This window comes from Larus michahellis, chromosome 31, assembly GCF_964199755.1.
Source record: "Larus michahellis chromosome 31, bLarMic1.1, whole genome shotgun sequence".
Taxonomy (NCBI): domain Eukaryota; kingdom Metazoa; phylum Chordata; class Aves; order Charadriiformes; family Laridae; genus Larus; species Larus michahellis.
The window spans coordinates 464,016-486,342 of NC_133926.1; the positions used below are offsets into that span (position 1 = coordinate 464,016).

Below are 22,327 nucleotides of genomic sequence, written 5' to 3' on the forward strand. Positions count from 1 at the left end.
GACCCAGGCGTCCGGGCGGACCCCCGAATCCCCCCTGACCCACCCCCCCCCACTTCGCTCACCGATCTGCAGCCAGTCCATCTTCTCCTTCCAGCGGTCCCCGATGTCCCGGCGACGTTCCTGCAGCTGGGAGAGCTTCTCCGAGATCTGGGAGCGGTGGGGGTGAGTGCGCGGCATCCGGGGGCCGGGGGGAGACATGGGGATGGGGACGTGGGGACAGGGGGATGGGCACAGGGATGGGGACATGGGGATGGGGACAAGGCTGGGGACGCGGGGCTGGGGACATGGGCCTGGGGACGTGGGGACGGGGAGATGGGAATGGGGAGAGGGATGGGGACAAGGCTGGGACATGGGGATGGGGACAGTATGAGGACAGGGTTGGGGACATGGGGATGGGGACATGGGGATGGGGACACGGGGATGGGGACAGGGATACAGGGACGGGGACAGAGAAATGGGGACAGAGACGGGGACACGGGGCTGGGGACGTGGGGATGAGAACAGGGACGCAGAGATGGGGTGAGGGGATGGGGACAGGAATGGGGACGGGGTGGGGGCACAGGGCTGGGGACAAGGCTGGGGACATGGGCATGAGAACAGGGACATAGAGATGAGATGAGGGGATGGGGACACAGGGATGGGGACAGGAATGGGGACACAGGGATAGCGACAGGCATATAGGGACAGGGATAAAGGGACGGGGACACAGGGCTGGGGACACGGGGATGGGGACAGGGATACAGGGACAGGGACAGAAATGGGGACAGAGATGGGGACAAGGGGCTGGGGATGTGGGGATGAGAACAGGGACGTAGAGATGGGGTGAGGGGATGGGGACACGGGGCCATGGGGACATGGGACAAGGGGCCACGGGGCCAGCCCACCTTGTCGGCAGCGTAGTGGCCCTTGTGGAGCAGCGCGGTGCCCATGGCCACGCAGGCGTCGAAGCTGTCGGCCCGGGCCTCCACCTCCGCCTTGATGCTCTGGTGGTTCTTGATCACCAGGTCGGCCGAGGACACGTCCCTGCGCCGGGGACACGCCGTCAGCGTCCCCGCGGGGCCACCCCCCCTCCCCGCCCCGTGGTGGGTGTCCGGGGACATGACGGGGGGACGGATGGGGGGACGGGAGGTGGCGGCGGGGGGACACGGTCCTTGTGGGACAATGGATGTGGGGACAGGAGGTGACAGGGGGACACATGAGCCTCATGGGACGATGGATGTGGGGACAGGAGGTGGCAGGGGGGGACACGGTCCTCATGGGATGATGGACATGGGGAAGGGAGGTGACAGGGGACACACGGTCCTTGTGGGACAATGGATGTGGGGACAGGAGGTGACAGGGGGGGACTTGGTCCCCATGGGACAGTGGACGTGGGATGGGAGGTGGCAGGAGGACACATGGTCCTCATGGGATGACGGAGATGGGGACAGGAGGTGACAAGGGGGACTTGGTCCTTGTGGGATGATGGACATGGGATGGGAGGTGGCAGGAGGACACGTGGTCCTCGTGGGACGATGGATGTGGGGACAGGAGGTGACAGGGGACACATGGTCCCCAGGGAATGATGGATGTGGGGATGGGAGGTGACAGGGGGACACAGGAGCCTTGTGGGACGATGACGTGGGGACGGGAGGTGGCAGGGGGACACACGGTCCTCATTGGATGATGGACATGGGGATGGAGGGTCACAGGGGGGACTTGGTCTTCATGGGACGATGACGTGGGGACGGGAGGTGACCGGGGGGGACACAAGAACCTCATGGGATGATGGAGATGGGGACGGGAGGTGGCAGGGGGGCACACGGTCCTCGTGGGACGATGGATGTGGGGACAGGAGGTGACGGGGGGACTTGATCCTCGTGGGGACGATGACGTGGGGACGGGAGGTGGCGGGGGGACACACGGTCCTCGCGGGAGGGTGACGCAGGGCCGGGAGGTGGCAGTGGCCGGGGCCCCTCACCGCGGGCGCTCCTGCCCCTCGATCTGCAGGCGGACGCCGTCCATCCAGAGCAGCAGGTCCCGCACCGCCCGCAGGAACCGGAACTTGTCCACGGTGTCGAGGAGGAGCCGGCGCCGGCCCTGGCTGCTGCCGCGCAGCTCGGCCCAGGCCTGGCTCACCGCCTGCTCGTGCCGCCGGATGTCGGCCGCCTTCTCCCCGGCGTAGGCCTTCGCCAGCCGCCCCGCGTCCTCCTGCACTTGCCGCACCTGCGGGGGACATCCAGGTGAGGAGGTGCCGCCGCGGGACGGGATGTGCCGCCGCGGTGTGCCGGGATGTGCCGTGGCGTGCCGGGGTGTGCCGGGATTGTGCTGTGGTGTGCTGGGATGTGCCGTGGTGTGCCGGGATGTACCGCCATGCACCGGGCTGGGCCGCGATGCACCAGGCTGTGCCACGATGGCTGTACCGGGCTGTGCCACACTGTGCCGGGCTGTGCCGTGAGGCGCCGGGCTGTGCTGTGAGGCACCGGGCTGTACCGCACCGTGCCAGGCTGTGCTGCGATGCACTGGGCTGTGCCGGGCTGTGCCGTGCCGTGATGCACCGGGCTGTACCGCACCGTGCCAGGCTGTGCTGTGATGCACTGGGCTGTGCCGGGCTGTGCCGTGCCATGCAGGGCTGTGCCGTGATGCACCGGGCTGTACCACACCGTGCCAGGCTGTGCCGCACTGCACCAGGCTGTGCCGTGCCGTGATGCACCAGGCTGTGCCGCACTGCACCAGGCTGTGCCGGGCTGTGCCATGATGCACCGGGCTGTACCACACCGTGCCAGGCTGTGCCGCACTGCACCAGGCTGTGCTGTGCCATGATGCACCAGGCTGTACCGCACCGTGCCAGGCTGTGCTGTGATGCACTGGGCTGTGCCAGGCTGTGCCAGGCTGTGCCACAATGCACCAGGCTGTGCCGGGCTGTGCCATGATGCACCGGGCTGTACCGCACCGTGCCAGGCTGTGCCGCACTGCACCGGGCTGTGCCGGGCTGTGCCGTGCCATGCAGGGCTGTGCGGTGCCAGACTGCACCGGGCTGTGCCGGGCTGTGCCGCACTGTGCCTGGCTGCAGCATACAGTACTGCGCCGTGCCGCGCCGTGCCGTGCTGCTTCATGTTGTGCCATTTCACGGCACGCTGCCACCATGTCCCTGCACCGTGCCGTGCCCCCCTGCCACCCCTTGTCCCCGCTCTGTGCCATGTCCCTGTGCCATACTATGTCCCCACACCAGGCTGTGTCCCTGTGTCGTGCCATGTCCCTGTGCCGTGCTGTGTCCCTGTGCCACACCATGTCCCCACACCCTGCTGTGTCCCTGTGCCGTACTGTGTCCCCGTGCCTGTGTCCCTCTGCCATATTGTGTCCCCGTGCTATACTGTGTCCCCACACCATACTGTGTCCCCACACTGTGCCGTGTTCCTATGCCCTGCCGTGTCCCTGTGCCGTACCATGTGCCTGCACTGTGCCGTGTCCCTGTGCCATGCCACGTCCCCACTCTGTGCCAAATCCCCGTGCCGTGCTGTGTCCCCACAGCGTGCCGTGTCCCCGTGCCGCGTCCCCACACCCTGCTGTGTCCCTGTGCCGAACCATGTCCCCGCAGTGTGCCGTGTCCCTGTGCTGTGTCCCCACGCCCTGCTGTGTCCCTGTGCCGTACCGTGTCCCCGCAGCGTGCCGTGTCCCCAAGCCATGTCCCCACACCCTGCTGTGTCCCCATGCCGTACCATGTCCCCACAGCGTGCCGTGTCCCTGTGCTGTGTCCCCACACCCTGCTGTGTCCCTGTGCCGTACCATGTCCCCGCAGCGTGCTGTGTCCCCAAGCCATGTCCCCACACCCTGCTGTGTCCCCGTGCCGTACCATGTCCCCGCAGCGTGCCGTGTCCCTGTGCTGTGTCCCCACACCCTGCTGTGTCCCCATGCCGTACCATGTCCCCACAGCGTGCCGTGTCCCTGTGCTGTGTCCCCACACCCTGCTGTGTCCCCGTGCCGTACCATGTCCCCACAGCGTGCCGTGTCCCTGTGCTGTGTCCCCACGCCCTGCTGTGTCCCCGTGCCGTACCATGTCCCCACAGCGTGCCGTGTCCCCAAGCCATGACCCCACACCCTGCTGTGTCCCTGTGCTGTACCATGTCCCCACAGCGTGCCGTGTCCCTGTGCTGTGTCCCCACACCCTGCTGTGTCCCCGTGCCGTACCATGTCCCCGCAGCGTGCCGTGTCCCCAAGCCATGACCCCACACCCTGCTGTGTCCCCGTGCCGTACCATGTCCCCACAGCGTGCCGTGTCCCCACGCCATGACCCCACGCCCTGCTGTGTCCCTGTGCCGTACCATGTCCCCGCAGCGTGCCGTGTCCCCAAGCCATGACCCCACACCCTGCTGTGTCCCCGTGCCGTACCATGTCCCCGCAGCGTGCCGTGTCCCCAAGCCATGACCCCACACCCTGCTGTGTCCCTGTGCTGTACCATGTCCCCACAGCGTGCCGTGTCCCTGTGCTGTGTCCCCACACCCTGCTGTGTCCCTGTGCCATACCATGTCCCCGCAGTGTGCCGTGTCCCCAAGCCATGACCCCACACCCTGCTGTGTCCCCGTGCCGTACCATGTCCCCGCAGCGTGCCGTGTCCCCAAGCCATGACCCCACACCCTGCTGTGTCCCCGCACCGTGTCCCCGCACTGTGCCGCGTCCCCACGCCCTGCCGCGTCCCCGTGCCGCCTCCCCGCGGGGCCTCACCTGGGCGCTGAGCGCCTGGATGTCGTGCTCGTAGGCGCTGTGCATGCGCTGCATGGCCTCCGCCGTGTTCAGGTCCCGGCCCACCTCCTCCGGCAGCTGCTGCTGCTTGTGCTGCACCTGCGCCAGCGTCTCCCGGGCGTCGTGGAAGAAGCGGTGCAGCTCGTAGGAGGCCGCCAGCATCTGCGACCGCGTGTCCATCAGCTCCAGCAGGTCGGCCCAGGCCTCGTTCAAGCCGTCCTTCCACTCGGCCACCGTGGCGTTTTCCGAGTGGCCGGCGGCGATCAGGGCGTCCGCCAAGGCGTTGACGGCGTCCACGCGCTCCTGACCGATGCTGCTGGTGTCCCGTGAGAACTCCCGGAATTTATCCCGCAGCATCTGCCGGGAGAGAGGAGAGAGGTGTCGGGGATGGCACTTTAGGGACAGAGGGGACACCCCACGCGTCAGGGATGGCACTTTAGGGACACAGGGGACACTCGCTGTGTCAGGGAAGGCACTTTAGGGACACAGAGGACACCTCATGTGTCGGGGATGGCACTTCAGGGATAGAAGGGACACCCCACGCGTCAGGGATGGCACTTTAGGGACACAGGGGACACCCTACATGTCCGGGATGGCATTTTAGGGATGCAGGGGACAGCTCACATGTTGGGGATGGCACTTTAGGGACACAATGGACGTCCCATGTGTTGGGGATGGCACTTTAGGGACACAGGGGACACTCGCTGTGTCAGGGATGGTACTTTAGGGACACAGGGGACACCCCACGTGTCAGGGATGGCATTTTAGGGACACAGGGGACACCCCACACATCAGGGATGGCACTTTAGGGACAGAGGGGACACCCCACGCGTCAGGGATGGCACTTTAGGGACACAGGGGACACGCCACGTGCCAGGGATGGCATTTTAGGGACACAGGGGACACTCGCTGTGTCATGGAAGGCACTTTAGGGACACAGGGGACACCTCACGTGTCGGGGATGGCACTTCAGGGATAGAAGGGACACCCCACGTGTTGGGGATGGCACTTTAGGGACACAGGGGACACCCCATGTGTTGGGGATGGCATTTTAGGGACAGAGGGGACACCCCACGTGTTGGGGATGGCACTTTAGGGACACAGGGGACACTCGCTGTGTCAGGGATGGCACTTTAGGGACACAGGGGACACTCGCTGTGTCAGGGAAGGCACTTTAGGGACACAGGGGACACTCGCTGTGTCAGGGAAGGCACTTTAGGGACACAGGGGACACTCGCTGTGTCAGGGAAGGCACTTTAGGGACACAGAGGACACCTCACGTGTCGGGGATGGCACTTCAGGGACAGAGGGGACACCCTACACGTCCGGGATGGCATTTTAGGGACCCAGGGGCCACCCCGTCCCCTTCCCGTGTCCCCCCGTACCGTGACGTGCTCGTAGTCCTGCCCCAGCTCGTGGGACGCGGCCACCACCTCCCTCTCGGAGACCCACTGCTCCAGGTCGTCCAGGTCGCGCCGGAGCTGGCAGAGCCGCTGGTGCTCCTGCAGCGCCGCCCGCCGCTCCTCCGCCAGCTCCCTCAGCCCCGCGTACAGCTTGTCCACCTGGGCCTGCCGCAGCCGCAGCCGCTCGCTGCGGCCACCCACGCCCTCAGCCGGGTTGCCGCCGGGCAGCCGCAGCAAGGGGGACAGTGTGGGGGGCAGTGGGAGGTGGCGGGGGGACGCAGGGGGTGGTGGGACGACGGACGTGGGGATGGGAGGTGGGGATGGGGACACCATCCCTGTGGGACGGTGATCAGGGGGACAGGAGGTGGCAGGGGACACACGGTCCTCGTGGGACAATGGCCGTGGGGCTGGGAGGTGGCGGGAGGGACAGAGGGGCCTCGTGGGATGATGGATGCGGGGCTGGGAGGTGGCAGAAGGGGACACGATCCCTGTGGGACGATCATCATGGGGACAGGAGGTGGCAGGGGGGACACATGGTCCTCATGGGGTGATGGATGTGGGGACAGGAGGTGACAGGGGGGACAGAGGAGCCTTGTAGAACAACGGACGTGGGGACAGGAGGTGGCAGGGGAGACACGGTCCTCGTGGGACAATGGCCATGGGGCTGGGAGGTGGCAGAAGGGGACGTGATCCCTGTGGGATGATGGACATGGGGGGACTCGTTCCTCGTGGGGACAGGAGGTGAGAGGGGGGGACTCATTCCTCGTGGGGACAGGAGGTGACAGGGGGGGACTCGCTCCTCGTGGGGTGATGGACGTGGGGACAGGAGGTGACAGGAGGGGCACAATCCCCATGGGATGACGATGACGGAGACAGGAGGCGGCAGGGAGGGACACGATCCCTGTGGGACACCGATCACGGGGACGGGAGGCGGCAGGGGGGACACCCGTCCCCTGCGGGACGCTGCCGGCGTCCCCCCGCGGCCCTCACCCACCTCTCGGGGTGGCCGCTGGCCACCATGTCGCGGCTCTGGGCCGAGAGCTGCTGGATGGTGTGGGCGTAATCCCGCAGCGCCTGCTCCAGCACCAAGTGCTTGCTCACCATGGCTTGGGCGCTCAGCTCGTCCTGCCGGGGGGGTGACAGCGGCTCAGGGAGGGGGTGACAACAGCTGGGCAGGGGGTGACACGCTTTTTTTTTTGGGGGGGGGTGGGACACCAGACCTTGGCTTTCTCCTGCGCCATCATGTGCAGCTCCTGCTCCCCCATCCAGGCTTCGGCCTCGGCGGCGTCGCAGTAGAACTGCTGGGCGGCCTGGGCCAGCTCCAGGCGCCGGTGCCGCAGCTCCGTCTGCCGCCGCAGCTCCCGCCAGGCTTCCCGCAGCTCCCGCACCCGCTCCGCCGGCCCCCCCGCCCCCCCGCCGCGCCCCAGCAGCTCTTCCACCCGCCGCTCGTGGCCCTGCAGCTCCTTCTGCAGCGTCTGCAACGGGGGGACGGAGAAGGTGGGGTGAGCGGCCGTGGTCCCCCGGGGTGGTGGGACCCTCCCACGGGGGACAGCGGTGGCCCTTGGGATGGTGGGACCCCCCTACAGGGGACAGAGGTGGCCCTTGGGATGGTGGGACCCCCCCGCGGGGGACAGCGGTGGCCCTTGAGATGGTGGGACCCCAACATGGGGGACATCGGTGACCCCTGGGGTGGTGGGATCCCTCCACAGGGGACAGTGGTGGCCGCCAGCGTGGTAGGACCCCCCCAGGGGAACAACAGTGGCCACCAGGATGGTGGGACCCCAAGAGGGGGGACAGCAGTGGCCACCAGGATGGTGGGACCCCACCATGGGGGACAGCGGTGGCCACCAGGGTGGTGGGACCCCCCCATGGGGGACAGAGGTGGCTGTTGGTGTGGTGGGACCCCCCTACAGGGGACAGAGGTGGCCCCTGGCCCCCCCCTGACCCACCTGGTTCTTCTTGATGAGCAGCTGGACCGAGGGCAGGTCCTTGCCGTGGTCCGTGGACACCGCCAGGGCTCGGCGCTCCTGCACCCACAGCTGGGGGGACACGGGGGGTCAGGGGCGGCGGGGGACAGGGACGCTGGGGGACAGGGACGGCAGGGGGACAGGGATGGCAGGGGGACAGGGATGATGGGGGACAGGGATGATGGGGGACAGGGACACTGGGGTTCAGGGGTGGTGGGGGGACAGGGACTGTGGGGGGACAGGGATGATGGGGGGCAGGGACAGTGGGGGGACAGGGACAGTGGGGGGACAGGGATGATGGGGGACAGGGACACTGGGGGACAGGGACAGTGGGGGGACAGGGATGGTGGGGGGACAGGGATGGCAGGGGGACAGGGATGATGGGGGACAGGGACACCGGGGGACAGGGACGGCGGGGGGACGGGGACACAGGGGGACAGGGATGGCAGGGGGACAGGGACACTGGGGGACAGGGACACTGGGGTTCAGGGGTGGTGGGGGGACAGGGACAGCGGGGGTCAGGGACGATGGGGGACAGGGACGATGAGGGACAGGGACACTGGGGGACAGGGATGGCAGGGGGTCAGGGATGACGGGGGAGAGGGACACAGGGGTTCAGGGACAATGGGGGTCAAGGGACGGCGTGGGGACGGGGACACAGGGGTTCAGGGACAGGGGGGGTCCCCAGCGTCCCCTCCGGCGGGCGGGCGCCCACTCACGATCTCGTCCTCCAGGTCGCGGTGGAACTGATGCTCCTCCTTGGACGCCACCAGCCTCCGGCGCCGCTCCCGCAGGGGCTCCCGCAGCCCCAGGAACTGCTGCTCCACCGCCCGCACCCGGCCCCGCACCTCGGCCGCCCCCCCGTCCTCCGGGCTGAGCGCCTGCGCCTGCGCCCGCATGGCCTCCACCTCCTTCTCCCGCACCGCCGTCTGCGTCTCCAGCATCTGGGGGGGTGGCGGGGGGGTGAGGGACCCCCCCCGCGGGCACCCCCCGGTGCCAGGTACCCGTCCCCCCGCGCCCTTGTCCCCCGCATCCCCGTCCCCCACAGACCCCTGTCCCCTGCACCCCATCTCCCGCACACGCCGTCCGCGTCTCCAGAATCTGGGGGGGTGTCGGGGGGGTGAGGGACCCCCCCCCCGCGGGCACCCCCCTCTGCCGGGCACCCGTCCCTCTGCGCCCCAAACTCTGCACCCCATCCCCGTGCAGCCCCCGTCCCTCCGAGACCCCCGTCCCCCTGCACCCCCGTCCCCCCGAGACCCCCGTCCCCCACAGACCCCCGTCCGCACAGACCCCTGTCCCCTGTCCCCCCGAGACCCCCGTCCCCCACAGATCCTTGTCCCCTGTCCCCCCGAGACCTCTGTCCCCCACAAACCCCTGTCCCCCTGAGACCCCCGTCCCCCACAGACCCCCGTCCCCCACAGACCCCTGTCCCCTGTCCCCCTGCGCCCCCGTCCCCACAGATCCCTGTCCCCCACAGATCCTTGTCCCCTGTCCCCCCAAGACCCCCATCCCCCACAAACCCCCATCCCCCACAAACCCCCATCCCCCACAGACCCCCATTCCCCTGCAGCCCCCTGTCCCCACAGACCCCTGCCCCCCACAGACCCCTATCCCCCTGCAGCCCCCTGTCCCCACAGACCCCTGTCCCCACAGACCCCCATTCCCCTGCAGCCCCCTGTCCCCACAGACCCCCGTCCCCCTGCAGACCCCTGTCCCCACAGACCCCCGTCCCCCTGCAGACCCCCATCCCTGCACCGGGCCGGGACCTGCTGCTTCTTGAGGAGGATGTTGACGCTGGTGAGGTCCTTGCCGTAGTCGTCGGAGCGCAGCTGGGCGCTGACGCCCGCCAGCCACCCCCCCATGGCGGCGCAGGACTGGGCGCACAGCTCGGCCCGGTTGGCGTCGAAAAGCCGCCGCGCTTTGGTCCGGGTGGTGGATTCCAGTTCCTCCCACAACCCCCGCAGCGCCGCCAGCTTCTCCGTCACCACCGTCCCCAGCTCCGGCTTCGCCGACGCCAGCTGCTGACCCTCCTGGTGAAGACACCAACGTCAGCGGGGGGGAGGTGTCCCGCTGTCGTCCCCCCCCCGCCGGCTCCGGTGTCACCCCGGCGTCACCTTCTCCATCTTCTCCAGCCAGCCCTTGTTGGCGGCCAGCTCGGCGGCGAAGGCCTGGTGCTTCTGCCACTTGGTGTGCAGGTTACGGGCTTCCTCGTAGGACACGTCCTGCGCCGTCAGCATCTTCTCGTTGATCCAGAGCGTGAGCTGGGGCGGGAGGGCAGGGACCGTCACCAACGTCCCATCCCATCCCATCCCATCCCTTCCCCATCCCCATCCCATCCCTTCCCATCCCCATCCCCATCCCCATCCCATCCCATCCCATCCCATCCCTTCCCCATCCCCATCCCATCCCATCCCTTCCCATCCCCATCCCCATCCCCATCCCATCCCATCCCCATCCCATCCCATCCCATCCCCATCCCATCCCATCCCATCCCATCCCTTCCCCATCCCCATCCCATCCCTTCCCATCCCCATCCCCATCCCCATCCCCATCCCATCCCATCCCTTCCCCATCCCCATCCCATCCCATCCCTTCCCATCCCCATCCCCATCCCCATCCCATCCCATCCCCATCCCCATCCCCATCCCATCCCCATCCCATCCCATCCCTTCCCATCCCCACCCCATCCCATCCCCATCCCATCCCTTCCCATCCCCATCCCCATCCCTACCCCATCCCATCCCCATCCCATCCCTTCCCCATCCCCATCCCCTCCCCATCCTCATCCCCAATCCATCCCAATCCATCCCGTTCCATCTCTCCCCATCCTCATCTCATTCCTCCCGATCCCATCCCCATCCCCTCCCCATGCCATCCCATTCCCATCCCATCCCCATCCCCAACCCCATCCCATCCCATTCCATCCCATCCCATCCCGTCCCTTCCCAGTTCACATCCCCATTCCATCCCCTTCCCCTTTCCCATCCCATCCCTCCCCATCCCATCCCCATCCCCATCCTCATTCCATCCCGTCCCATCCCCATCTCCATCCCATCCCCATCCCTCCCCATCCCACCCCATCCCATCCCCACCTCATCTTTTCCCAGTTCCCATCCCCATCCCCATCCCATCCCTATCCCCATCCCTTCCCCATCCCATCCCTATCCCATTCCTCCCCATCCCATCCCCTCCTCTCCCCATCCCATCCCTATCCCATCTCTTTCCTATCCCCATTCCATTCCCATCCCCATCCCCATCCCATCCCATCCCCATCCTCATCCCCATCCCGATCCCACCGCTCACCTCCTGCCCATCCTGCAGGAACCGCTGCAGCTCCCAGTTATCCCGCAGCCTCCCCAGCAGCTCCTGGGCCGTCTCCCGGTTCCTCCGGTGCCTGCGGCGAGGGCAGGGGGGTGAGGGCTGTGCCGGGGCCCCCGTCCCCCCCCGGCTGGGGGATGCCCTCACCTGCTCTCCACCGAATCCACCGTCTCCTGCACCTTCTCGGCGTGGAGGCTTCCCTCGGCCACCAGCTTGCGGCCGGTGGCTACCAGCCCTTGGACGCGTTCCCCGTTGGCCTCCATGGTGGCCATGAAATCCTCGTGCTTCTTGACGGAAGCTTCGGCCGCCGGCAGCGTGCCGGGCATCTCCGTGTGCGACAAAGCGTATTCCTGCGCAGCGGAGCCGGTGTCACCGCCGTCCTCCGGTCCCGTCCCCCGCCCCGAGATCCCTCCCCTCCGCCGGGCGCTGCCGCCTTCGCCTCCGCGGCCGCTCACCTGGGTGCTGAGGACGCCTTCCACCTGCTTGGAGTCGCGGAGGAAGACCTGGAAGGCGAAGGCTTGGGAGAGGAGGTGATGGCGGTTCTCCCACATCCTTCCCAGTTCTTCCCAGCCCGTATCCAGAGCTTCCAGTCGCTGGTGCAGGAAGACGTGCTGGGCGTCCGTCTGTCCCTGCGTCACCTCCCGCCCCACGGCTCGCGTGTTGCGGTAATCGTCGCCGTAGTGAGCGATCTCTTTCCGGATGCTCTCGTGTTGGCTCAGCAACCTTTCGGCTTCCGCCAAGGTGGCCGGCACGTCCTCGGAGGCTACGGCCGTCTGGGTACGCGATAGCCACGCCTGGAAAGCCGCCAGATCCCGCAGGAAGCCCTGCAGCTTGCTGGCTTCCCCCAAGGATTCCTCGCGACGCCGCAAGCTGCTCCTCAACTCATCCCACACCGCCTCGATGGCCGAGAGCCGGGCCGGGATGGCGGGCGCCTGTTCCGGGTGTTCGGCCGCCAATTTTTCCCCCTCGGCTCGTAAATCCCGTACTTTCCCCTGGATGGCTTCCAGGTCGCGTTCCATGCCCGAGAGCTTGCGCTGCAGGGCCATGACGCCCGCCAGGTCGTTGCCCAATCCCTGTGTGGACTCGATCACCTTGGTCTTCTCCCGCATCCAGGAGGTGGTTTCGTTGCATTCCAGGTGGAAGTTCTGGATGTTCAAGGCCGAGGTCAGGGCTTCCTTCTTCTGGTCGGCCAGCGCCCGGAACCGATCCCACCTGCGCCAAAAGCAGGATCAGGGCACGTGGCTGCCGGCACTGAGGTGCCCACCCTGCCCAGCCGTCCTGCCCGGAGCATCCTCCAGTCTGGAGACCCCATCCCTGCCCGGAGACCCCATCCCTGTCTGGAGCATCCCAGCCTGGAGAACCCGTCCCTGCCCGGAGACCCCATCCCTCCCTGGAGACGCCATCCCTGCCTGGAGAATCCGTCCCTGCCTGGAGCATCCTCCTGCCCAGAGCACCCACCCCTGCCTGGAGACCCCATCCCTGCCTGGAGAACCCATCCCTGCCTGGAGACGCCATCCCTGCCTGGAGCATCCTCCTGCCTGGAGCACCCATCCCTGCCCGGAGGCCCCATCCTTGCCTGGAGACCCCATCCCAGCCTGGAGAACCCGTCCCTGCCTGCAGAACCCCTCCCTGCCCGGAGAACCCATCCCTGCCTGGAGCATCCTCCTGCCCAGAGCACCCGTCCCTGCCTGGAGACCCCATCCCTGCCTGGAGGACCCATCCCAGCCTGGAGACCCCATCCCTGCCTGGAGGACCCATCCCAGCCTGGAGAACCCTTCCCTGCCTGGAGAACCCTTCCCTGCCTGGAGCATTATCCTGCCTGGAGCACCCATCCCAGCCTGGAGACCCCGTCCCAGCCTGGAGAACCCATCCCTGCCTGGAGCATCCCTCCCGCTGGCATCCCCCCACCTGGCGTTGAGCTGCTCGCGGGTGGCCCGGATGCTCTCCTGGTTGCGCTGGTCGGTGGCCAGCAGCTGGTGGGCGATGCGGTTGACAGCGGCCACGCGGGACGCCAGGTTGTTCATCTCCGGCTCCAAGGTCTCGAACCTGCCGGCCAGGAAGAAGGAGGGAGGGGGGGGGGAAAAAAACCTCAGCGCCCGCCGCCGTCACAGGGCAGGGACACACCGCGGTGCCGGGGGGTGTCCGGTGCCACCTCTCACCGCTGCTGCACCACCTCCAGGTCCTCCAGCTTCTCGGGGACGTCCATGGCGTGGAGCCACTGCTCCTTCTCGCCCACCCACAGCCCGCAGGCGTCCGCTTCGCTCCGCATGGTGTAAAAACTCAGGGCGTCCTGCAGGTCCTGCCGCCGGCGTTCCGCTCGGGAAGCCAATTCCTGGTAACGCCGTTCCAGCTCCGGCAACCGGCCGGCCACGCCGGGAGCGTCGGCGAAGGCGGGCGGAAGAGCGCCGGCCTGTTCCTGCAGAGCGTCGATGGCGGGACGGTGGTTCCGCACCTCCTCCTGCACCTCCCGGTGCTGCCGGGCCAGGCTACGCGTGGAATATTCGTCGTGACCAAGTTCGGGGCTGGAAGCCAAACGTAAGGCGTCCTCGAGCCACGTCTCCATATCCGCCGCCTCCGCTTGGAATTGGAAGAAGCCGGCGGCTTCCCGCAGGCGTCGCTCCCGTTCGGCCGCCAGCTCGCCCAGCGCCCGCCAACGGCCTTCCATCTCCCGCACCCTTTCGGCCACTTCGGTTGCCCCCAAACGGCCTTCGGCTACCAAATCCCGACCCCGGGCTAGCGCTTGTTCCAGCGGTCCCGCTCTCCCGCTCAGCTCCCCGCGGAAGGCGTCGTGTTGGCTCAGCAACCGCAGGGAGCTGGTGAGATCCCGGCCCACGTCCTCGGAGGAGAGGAGCCGTTCCTGCTCCCGCATCCACGCTTCCTCCTCCCCCGTATCCCAGAAGAATTTCCAGAGCCTCCGGGATTCCTCCAGCCGAGCCCGACGTTGTCCCGCCAGTTCCACCAGTTCCCGGTAACGTAACTCCAAGGTGGCCACCCGTTCCCGCACGGTGGCCGGCTCGCAGGGCTGGTAGCCTGCGTGGACCCCCCCGCTGGTCCCTGAGGGATCCAGGGGACACCGGCCACCCCAGGGGGGCTTGGGGACATCCCAGGGGGTGGGGGTCCAGGGGACAGTGGCCACCTTGGGGGGCTTGGGGACACCCAGGGGTTGGGGGTCCAGGGGACAGTGGCCACCTTGGGGGGCTTGGGGACACCCAGGGGTTGGGGGTCCAGGTGTCACCCACCCTGGGGGTCTGGGGACCAAGGTCAGGGTCTGTCCTGGGGTTTGGGGGTCCAGGGTCCACCCCGGAATTTGGGGGTCCAGGGGCCACCCCAGGCTCTGGGAATTGGTGGTCCAGAGGCCACCCTGGGCTCCAAGGTTTGGGGGTCCAGGGGTCACCCCAGGCTCTGGGAGTTGGGGGTCCAGGAGCCACCCCAGAGTTGGGACTTTGGGGGTCCAGGGGCCACCCCAGCCTCTGGGAGTTGGGGGTCCAGGGACCACGCCGGTGTTTGGGGGTCCAGGGGCCACCCCAGGCTCTGTGCTTTGGGGGTCCAGGGGCCACCCCGGGGTTTGGGGGTCCAGGGGCCACCCCAGGCTCTGGGAGTTGGGGGTCCAGAGGCCACCCCAGGGTTTGGGGGTCCAGGGGCCACCCCAGGTTCTGGGCTTTGGGGGTCCAGGGGCCACCCCGGGGTTTGGGGGTCCATGGGCCACCCCAGCCTCTGGGAGTTGGGGGTCCAGGGACCACCCCAGGGTTTGGGGGTCCATGGGCCACCCCAGCCTCTGGGAGTTGGGGGTCCAGGGGCCACCCCGGGGTTTGGGGGTCCAGGGGCCACCCCAGGCTCTGGGCTTTGGTGGTCCAGGGGCCACCCCGGGGTTTGGGGGTCCATGGGCCACCCCAGGCTCTGGGAGTTGGGGGTCCAGGGGCCACCCCAGGGTTTGGGGGTCCAGCAGCCACCCCGGGGTGTGACAGCGGGGGGTGTCCCCGGCGTCCCCCCCGCCCGCACTCACCCTGGCCGTCCCCGGCGAACCTCTGGGCGGCGGCGCCCACCGCCCGCACCCGCTCGGCCTGCGCCGCGATGTCGGCTTCCACCAGGCCGTGGAGCTGCAGGAGGTCGTCCACCTCCCGCAGGTGCTTCCCCAAATCCTGCGACCGCAGCCGGCCCTGCGTGTGCCACCGAGGGTTGGGGACAGGGCGGCGCGGAGGTGCCACCGCTTCGTGTGTGTGCGTGTGTGTCCCCCCGCCACCTCGTCCCCGTCCCCCCCGCCGTCGTCACCTTCATCTCCTCCATCCAGTCCGTGAGGTGCCCCAGGTCCTGCAGCATCTTCTGGAGCTCCAGGTGGAGCAGCAGCCGCTCGCGCCGGGCGGCCAGCAGCTGCCGCAGGAAATCCCAGAGCCGCCCCACGTTGTCGCGCCGGGTGAGGACGCGGCGGATGTCGTGGTAGCGCTCGGCCTCCAGCTCGGCCGCCACCGCGCTCACCGCCTGCACCCGCTCGCTGTAGGCCACGATGTCCGTCTCGATGGCCTCGTGCTTCCGCACCGCCGCCTCCACCCCCGACATGTCCGTCCCGAAATTGTCCTGGGGGAAAAGGCGAGGGGGAAGGGCACGGTCACAACGTCCACGGGGACACCCGGACACCCCGGGGGTGGTGGCAGTGGGGAGCGGGATCTCCAGACACCTTGAGGTCCCCAGGGGTGGTGGCAGTGGGTGGTCAGACCCCCAGACACCTTGGGGACCTGAGGGGTGGTGGCAGTGGAGAGCAGGACCCCCATGTCCCCAGGGTGGTGGCAGTGGGGAGGTGGGACTCCCAGACATCTTGGGGTGGTGGCAGTGGGGAGCGGGACCCCCGTCCCCCCCGTCCCCCCGGTGGCACCTGCGCGACGAGGCGCTGGTTCTCGCTCAGCCAGGTCTCCCTCATGGCGGCCTTTCGGTCGAAGCGCGCGGCCAACTGCTCCAGCTTCTCCTGCCGGATGAGCTCCGTGCGCAGCGCCAGCTCCCGCTCGTGCTCCGCCTTCTCCAGCCGCTCCCACGCCTGCCAGACGGCACCACCGTCATCGTCACCATCATCATCATCATCATCATCGTCATCATCGTCACCAGCGCCATCATCATGAACATCACCATCAACATCATCAGCACCAGCACCAGCACCATCCCCATCCCCATCACTGTCCCCATCCCCAGCCGTCACCATCACCATCATGAACCATCATCAACCATCACCAACCATCATCAGCCATGATCAACCATCATCCCCATCACCACCACCATCATCAACCATCATCACCATCATGAACCATCTCCACCACCATCATCAGCTGTCGTCAACCATCATCACTGTCACCATCGTCCCCGTCCCGGTCCCCGTCCCACCTTGTTGATGTCGGAGATGAGCTTCCCCTCCCGCGGCACGTAGACCTTCTGGTTGTTGGCCCTCATGCGGCTCTGGACGGTGAAGAGCAGCACCTCCAGGTTGCCCTTCTCCATGAACCTGGGGACACACACCCCGCCTTTGCTGAGCCCCACACCGCCCCCCAACCCTGCCGTGGGGCCGTGGGGCTGGGGGGGGGGCTCACTTGGGGGGTTTCTCCACGGTGCGGTAGGTGTTGAAGGCCTGGAGCTGGTTCTGGACGCCGGGCAGGGCGTTGGCCAAGTGCCGGTCGTTGAGGGTGAGGATGGTCTGTTCGATCCAGCCCAGCAGCTCCCCCGCCAGCTCCTCGTACTTCCCCACCAGCTCCTCCGCCTCCCGCGCCGCGTCCAGCACCTACGGCACCGTCCACCCGTCTGTCCACCCATCTGTCCGTCCACCCGTCTGTCCATCCGTCCGTCCATCCACCCCTCTCCACCCCTCTCCACCCCTCTCCATCCCTCTGTCCATCTCCCGTCCCACCCCCGGCTCGTCCCGACCACCACCTGCCCGCGCTCCCTCCTGCCGCATCCCTGCCCGGCCGTCTGTCCGTCTGTCCGTCCATGGGGTGCTCCTCCATCTATCTACCCATCTCCATCTCCACCTGTCCGTCTGTCCGTCCATGAGGTGCTCCTCCATCCCTGTGTCCACCTCCCTCCGTCCGTCTGTCCACCCCTTTGTCCTCTCCTCCATCTCCTCCCTCCCTCCGTCTGCCTGTCCGTCCATCCATGGGGTAATCCCCCATCTATCTGTCCATCTCCATGTCTCCGTGTCCGTCTGTCCGTCCATGAGGTGCTCCTCCATCCATCTGCCCATTCCCTTCTCCATCTGTCCGTCTGTCCATCCCTTTGTCCTGCATCTCCTCCCCCCATCCGTCCATCCATCCATCCGTCCATCCGTCCATCCATCCATTTGTCCATCCATCCATCCCTCCATCCATCCGTCCATCCATCCATCCACCCATCCGTCCACCCATCCGTCCACCCATCCATCCATCCATCCATCCGTCCATCCGTCCATCCGTCCATCCATCCATTTGTCCATCCATCCATCCCTCCATCCATCCGTCCATCCATCCATCCACCCATCCGTCCACCCATCCATCCATCCATCCATCCATCCATCCGTCCGTCCGTCCGTCCGTCCATCCATCCATTTGTCCATCCATCCATCCCTCCATCCATCCGTCCATCCATCCATCCACCCATCCGTCCACCCATCCGTCCACCCATCCATCCATCCATCCGTCCATCCGTCCATCCATCCATCCATCCACCCGTCCATCCATCCATCATCCATCCATCCATCCATCCGTCCATCCATCCATCCACCCATCCGTCCACCCATCCGTCCACCCATCCATCATCCATCCATCCATCCATCCATCCATCCGTCCATCCATCCATCCATCCACCCGTCCATCCATCCCTCCGTCCATCCATCCATCCGTCCGTCCATCCATCTACCCGTCCGTCCATCCATCTACCCATCCGTCATCCATCCGTCCGTCCATCTGTCCGTCCGTCCGCCTGCCCCACACCTTCCCCACGCGCTTCCCCTCCACCGCCAGCGCCTTCATCTTGGAGAAGTAATGGTAGAAGGTGGCCACGTAGGTGATGATGGACTTCTCATCCGGCTGGTCCACGTTGACGTCTGCGGGCAACGGAGCCACAATGGGGTGAGTCCACGGCCCCCCACATCCGCCCCACATCCCCCCCCGCCCCACATCTGCCCCACATCTCCCCCGTCCTTGGTTGCTCCTCACCCTCGGGGTCCAGCAGCTTGGTCAAGCCCAGCTCGCGCTCGGCCAGGTTGAAGGCGCTTTGCAGGTTGTAGTGGGCGTTGCAGCGTCGCAGGGCCTCCATGTCCACCAGGTCCGGCCTGGGTGGCGGGAGAGGCTCAGCCCCACATCCTCTGCCCCACAGCCCGCCCCACATCCCACCCCACACCCCACAGACCCGTCCCACACCCCATACGCTGTGCCCCACAGCACACATCCCGCATCCCACGTCCCAGGTCCCACATCCCGCATCCCACAGGGACGTCACCGTGCCCCACAGCCCCTGCCCCACATCCTCTGCCCCACATCCCCTGCCCCACCTGTGCTTGTGGATGATGGCGTTGAAGGCCAGCCCGTCCCGCCAGCTCGTGGTGAAGTTGTGCACGTTGACGTTCGGGTACCTGCCATGGAGCCAGGGCTCAGCCTGGGACCCCCCGGGACCACTGGGACCCCCCGGAGACCCCCAGGCACCCCCCCGGACCCCCAGGGACCCCCAGGACCCCCTGCCCCACACGTACCCCGCCGTCTTCATTTGGCACCAGAGCAGCAGCGCGTCCTTGGCTGACTTCTTCTCCTTGTTGTCCTCCGTCTCCACGCTGATGTCCTGGATCTGGGGGTGGGGGTGGTTGGGGGGCAGTGAGGGGCGAGGAGGGTGGGTGGGGGTCCCTGGGGGTCCGGGGGGGGGATGACTGGGATGGGGGAGGCTCCAGGGTAGGGGGGGCACAGACCCACGGAGGGTGCAGGGACCCCATGGAAGATGCCAGGACCCCCGCGGTGGGTGTAAGACCCCCATGATGGGTTTAAGACCCCCATGGAAGACGCAGGGACACCCGTGGTGGGTGCAAGACCCCCAGAACAGACACGGGGACCCCCCATGGTGGGCTCAGGGGCCCCCGTGATGGGTGCAAGACCCCCACGGAAGACGCAGGACCCCCATAGAAGATGCAGGACCCCGTGGAAGATGCCAGGACCCCCGTGGTGGGTTTAGGGACCCCCATGGTGGGTGCAAGACCCCCGTGGAAGATTCCAGGACCCCCGCGGTGGGTGCAAGACCCCCGTGATGGGTGCAGGCCCCCCATGGTGGGCTCAGGGACCCCATGATGGGTGCAAGACCCCCATGTCAGATTCCAGAACCCCCCTGGAAGATTCCAGGACCCCCATGGAAGACGCAGGAGCCCCTGGAAGACGCAGGACCCCCGTGGCAGATCCCAGGACCCCCGTGGTGGGTGCAAGACCCTCATAGAGGATTCCAGGACCCCCACGGTGGGGTCAGGGACCCCCATGGTGGGTGTAAGACCCCCACGGAAGGTGCAGGACCCCCCTGGAAGACGCAGGAGCCCCTGGAAGACACAGAACCCCCCTGGAAGATGCAGGACCCCCGTGGCAGAGCCCAGGACCCCCGTTGCAGATCCCAAGACCCCCGTAGCAGACTTTGCCCCCCCCCCCCGGGGCGGGCGGCACCTGGAAGCGCAGGATGATGGTCCAGACGAGGCCCAGGGTGAGGCGGTGGTTGCCATCCACGATGTCGTGGGAGCCCACGTTCTCCAGGTGCACCCGCTGCTCCTTCAGGAACTGCAGCGCCTTGTCCACGTTCTCCAGGCAGTGGATCCGCATCCGGCCCTTGGTGGGCTTCGGCTGGGGGGGGACGGGGACGGGGACACAGGGTCAGAGACATCCCCCCCTCGCCCCCCGGGGCGTGGGGAGGGGGTCCCTGGGGCTGGGGGTCCCGGGGAAGGGGGTCCTGGGCGTCCCAGGGAAGCAGATCCTGGGTGTTGGTGTTCCAGGGAAGGGGGGTTTGGGGGTCCCAGGGGCTGGGGGTCACAGGGAAGGAGGTTCCTGGGGGTCTCAGGGGCTGGGGGGCCTGGGAAAGGGGGGTCCTGGGGGGTCTCAGGGGCTGGGGGTCCCGGGGAAGGGGGTCCTGGGGGTCCCAGGGAAGCAGATCCTGGGTGTTGGAGTTCCAGGGAAGGGGGGTTTGAGGGTCCCAGGGGCTGGGGGGCCTCGGGAAGAGGGTTCCTGGGGGTCCCAGGGGCTGAGGGTCCGGAGAAGGGGGGTCCTGGGGGTCCCAGGAGCTGGGGGTCCTGGGAAAGGGGGTCCTGGGAGTCTCAGGGGCTGGGGGTCCCAGGGAAGGGGGTTCTGTGGGTCTCAGGGGCTGAGGGTCTGTGGAAGGGGGCTCCTGGGCATCCCAGGGAAGTAGATCCCGGGTGTTGGGGTTCCAGGGAAGGGGGTTTGGGGGTCTCAGGGGCTGGGGGGCCTGGGAAATGGGGGGGGCTGGGGGTCCCAGGGTGGGTGAGGGGGTGCTGGGGGTCCTGGGGAAGGGGGTTCCTGGGGGTCTCAGGGGCTGGCGGTCCCGGGGAAGGGGGTCCTGGGGGTCCCAGGGAAGCAGATCCTGGGTGTTGGTGTTCCAGGGAAGGGGGGTTTAGGGGTCCCAGGGGCTGGGGGGCCTCAGGAAGGGGGTTCCTGGGGGTCTCAGGGAAGGGGGTGCTGGGGGTCCTGGGGAAGGGGGGTCCTGGGGGTCTCAGGGGCTGGGGGTCCCAGGGGCTGGGGGTCCCAGGGAAGGGGGTTCCTGGGGGTCCCAGGGAAGGGGGGTCCTGGGGGTCTCAGGGGCTGAGGGTCCCCGGGGAAGGGGGGGTTCCCAGGGAAGGGGGTTTTGGGGGTCTCAGGGGCTGGGGGTCCCAGGGGAGGGGGTCGCCCACCCATGGGGGTCCCAGGGGGTGCCCGCGGGGGGGTGCCCGTCCCCGGGGGGGTCCCCGCTCACCAGCTGCTCCCCCGAGAGCACCTCCAGCAGCCGCAGCAGCATCCGCCCGTCCCGCAGGTCGCTGTACAGGTCCCCCAGGCGGCACGTCCCCCGCGCCAGGTGGGAGTTCACCCACTTGGTGAAGGTCTTCTTCTGCACCGCCTCCCGCTCGTCTGGGGGGGGGGCACGGGGGTGTGAGACCCCCCCGAGACCCACGCGGACCCCCAGGACCCACACACACCCCCCCGAGACCCACAGATACCCCACGAAGACCCCACACATCCCCCCTAGGTCTTCTTCTGCACCGCCTCCTGCTCATCTCGGGGGGGGCACGGGGGTCAGAGACACCCCCCGGAACCCCCCCGAGACCCACGCGGAGCCCCAGGACCCACACACACCCCCCTGAGACCCACAGATACCCACTGAGACCCCCCCCCCATACCCACTGAGACCCCCCACATCCCCCCTAGGTCGTCTTCTGCACCGCCTCCTGCTCGTCTTGGGGGGGGCACGGGGGTCAGAGACACCCCCAACCCCCTCCAAGACACCCCCAAATCCCCCGGAGACCCCCCCATACCCTCTGGGACCCCCCCCACACACCCCTGAGACCCACAGATACCCACTGAGGCCCCACACACTCCCCCTAGGTCTTCTGTACTGCCTCCTGCTCGTCCCAGGAGGGGCAAGGGGGTCAGAGACCCCCCCCAAACCCCCCCAAGACCCCCCCCATACCCCCTGAGACCCTCCCATACCCCCTGGGACGCCCCCACAACCCCAGAGACCCCCCCCACCCACTCCGAGACCCCCCCCAAACCCTACTATGGGGCTGGGACCCCCGTCATGGGGCAGCACCGGTGGGACCCCGCAACACTGGGGGGGGGGTCCAGGGGGTGTCCCCCCTCCTCTGCTGCCCCCCAGCCCAAGGGACCCAGGTGTCCGGGCCCCCTTCATGGCGGGGGGGGGGGCTTTGGGGGGGGGGCGGCCCCCCGCGCCAGCCGTGCCCGG

The 22,327-nt window shown here is 67.8% G+C and overlaps 1 protein-coding gene across 1 annotated transcript in view; it reads right to left on the reverse strand.

The window, feature by feature from the left end:
• Nucleotides 1-22,327, reverse strand: part of SPTBN2 (spectrin beta, non-erythrocytic 2) — a 32,294-nt gene that overhangs the window by 4,273 nt on the left and 5,694 nt on the right. The window contains exons 3-29 of the mRNA XM_074568041.1: nucleotides 21,344-21,495; nucleotides 20,050-20,223; nucleotides 19,107-19,198; nucleotides 18,909-18,989; nucleotides 18,574-18,689; nucleotides 18,349-18,461; nucleotides 16,978-17,165; nucleotides 16,775-16,892; nucleotides 16,275-16,433; nucleotides 15,677-15,979; nucleotides 15,411-15,564; nucleotides 13,567-14,437; nucleotides 13,316-13,453; nucleotides 11,863-12,619; nucleotides 11,555-11,757; nucleotides 11,393-11,483; nucleotides 10,204-10,350; nucleotides 9,856-10,119; nucleotides 8,809-9,033; nucleotides 8,072-8,161; nucleotides 7,343-7,597; nucleotides 7,117-7,247; nucleotides 6,105-6,309; nucleotides 4,702-5,076; nucleotides 1,961-2,205; nucleotides 885-1,023; nucleotides 63-147 (exon numbers count right to left, since the gene is read on the reverse strand). Coding sequence (XP_074424142.1) covers nucleotides 63-147; nucleotides 885-1,023; nucleotides 1,961-2,205; nucleotides 4,702-5,076; nucleotides 6,105-6,309; nucleotides 7,117-7,247; nucleotides 7,343-7,597; nucleotides 8,072-8,161; nucleotides 8,809-9,033; nucleotides 9,856-10,119; nucleotides 10,204-10,350; nucleotides 11,393-11,483; nucleotides 11,555-11,757; nucleotides 11,863-12,619; nucleotides 13,316-13,453; nucleotides 13,567-14,437; nucleotides 15,411-15,564; nucleotides 15,677-15,979; nucleotides 16,275-16,433; nucleotides 16,775-16,892; nucleotides 16,978-17,165; nucleotides 18,349-18,461; nucleotides 18,574-18,689; nucleotides 18,909-18,989; nucleotides 19,107-19,198; nucleotides 20,050-20,223; nucleotides 21,344-21,495 — 5,871 coding nt within the window. The remainder of the gene's footprint in view (nucleotides 1-62; nucleotides 148-884; nucleotides 1,024-1,960; nucleotides 2,206-4,701; nucleotides 5,077-6,104; nucleotides 6,310-7,116; nucleotides 7,248-7,342; nucleotides 7,598-8,071; nucleotides 8,162-8,808; nucleotides 9,034-9,855; nucleotides 10,120-10,203; nucleotides 10,351-11,392; nucleotides 11,484-11,554; nucleotides 11,758-11,862; nucleotides 12,620-13,315; nucleotides 13,454-13,566; nucleotides 14,438-15,410; nucleotides 15,565-15,676; nucleotides 15,980-16,274; nucleotides 16,434-16,774; nucleotides 16,893-16,977; nucleotides 17,166-18,348; nucleotides 18,462-18,573; nucleotides 18,690-18,908; nucleotides 18,990-19,106; nucleotides 19,199-20,049; nucleotides 20,224-21,343; nucleotides 21,496-22,327) is intronic.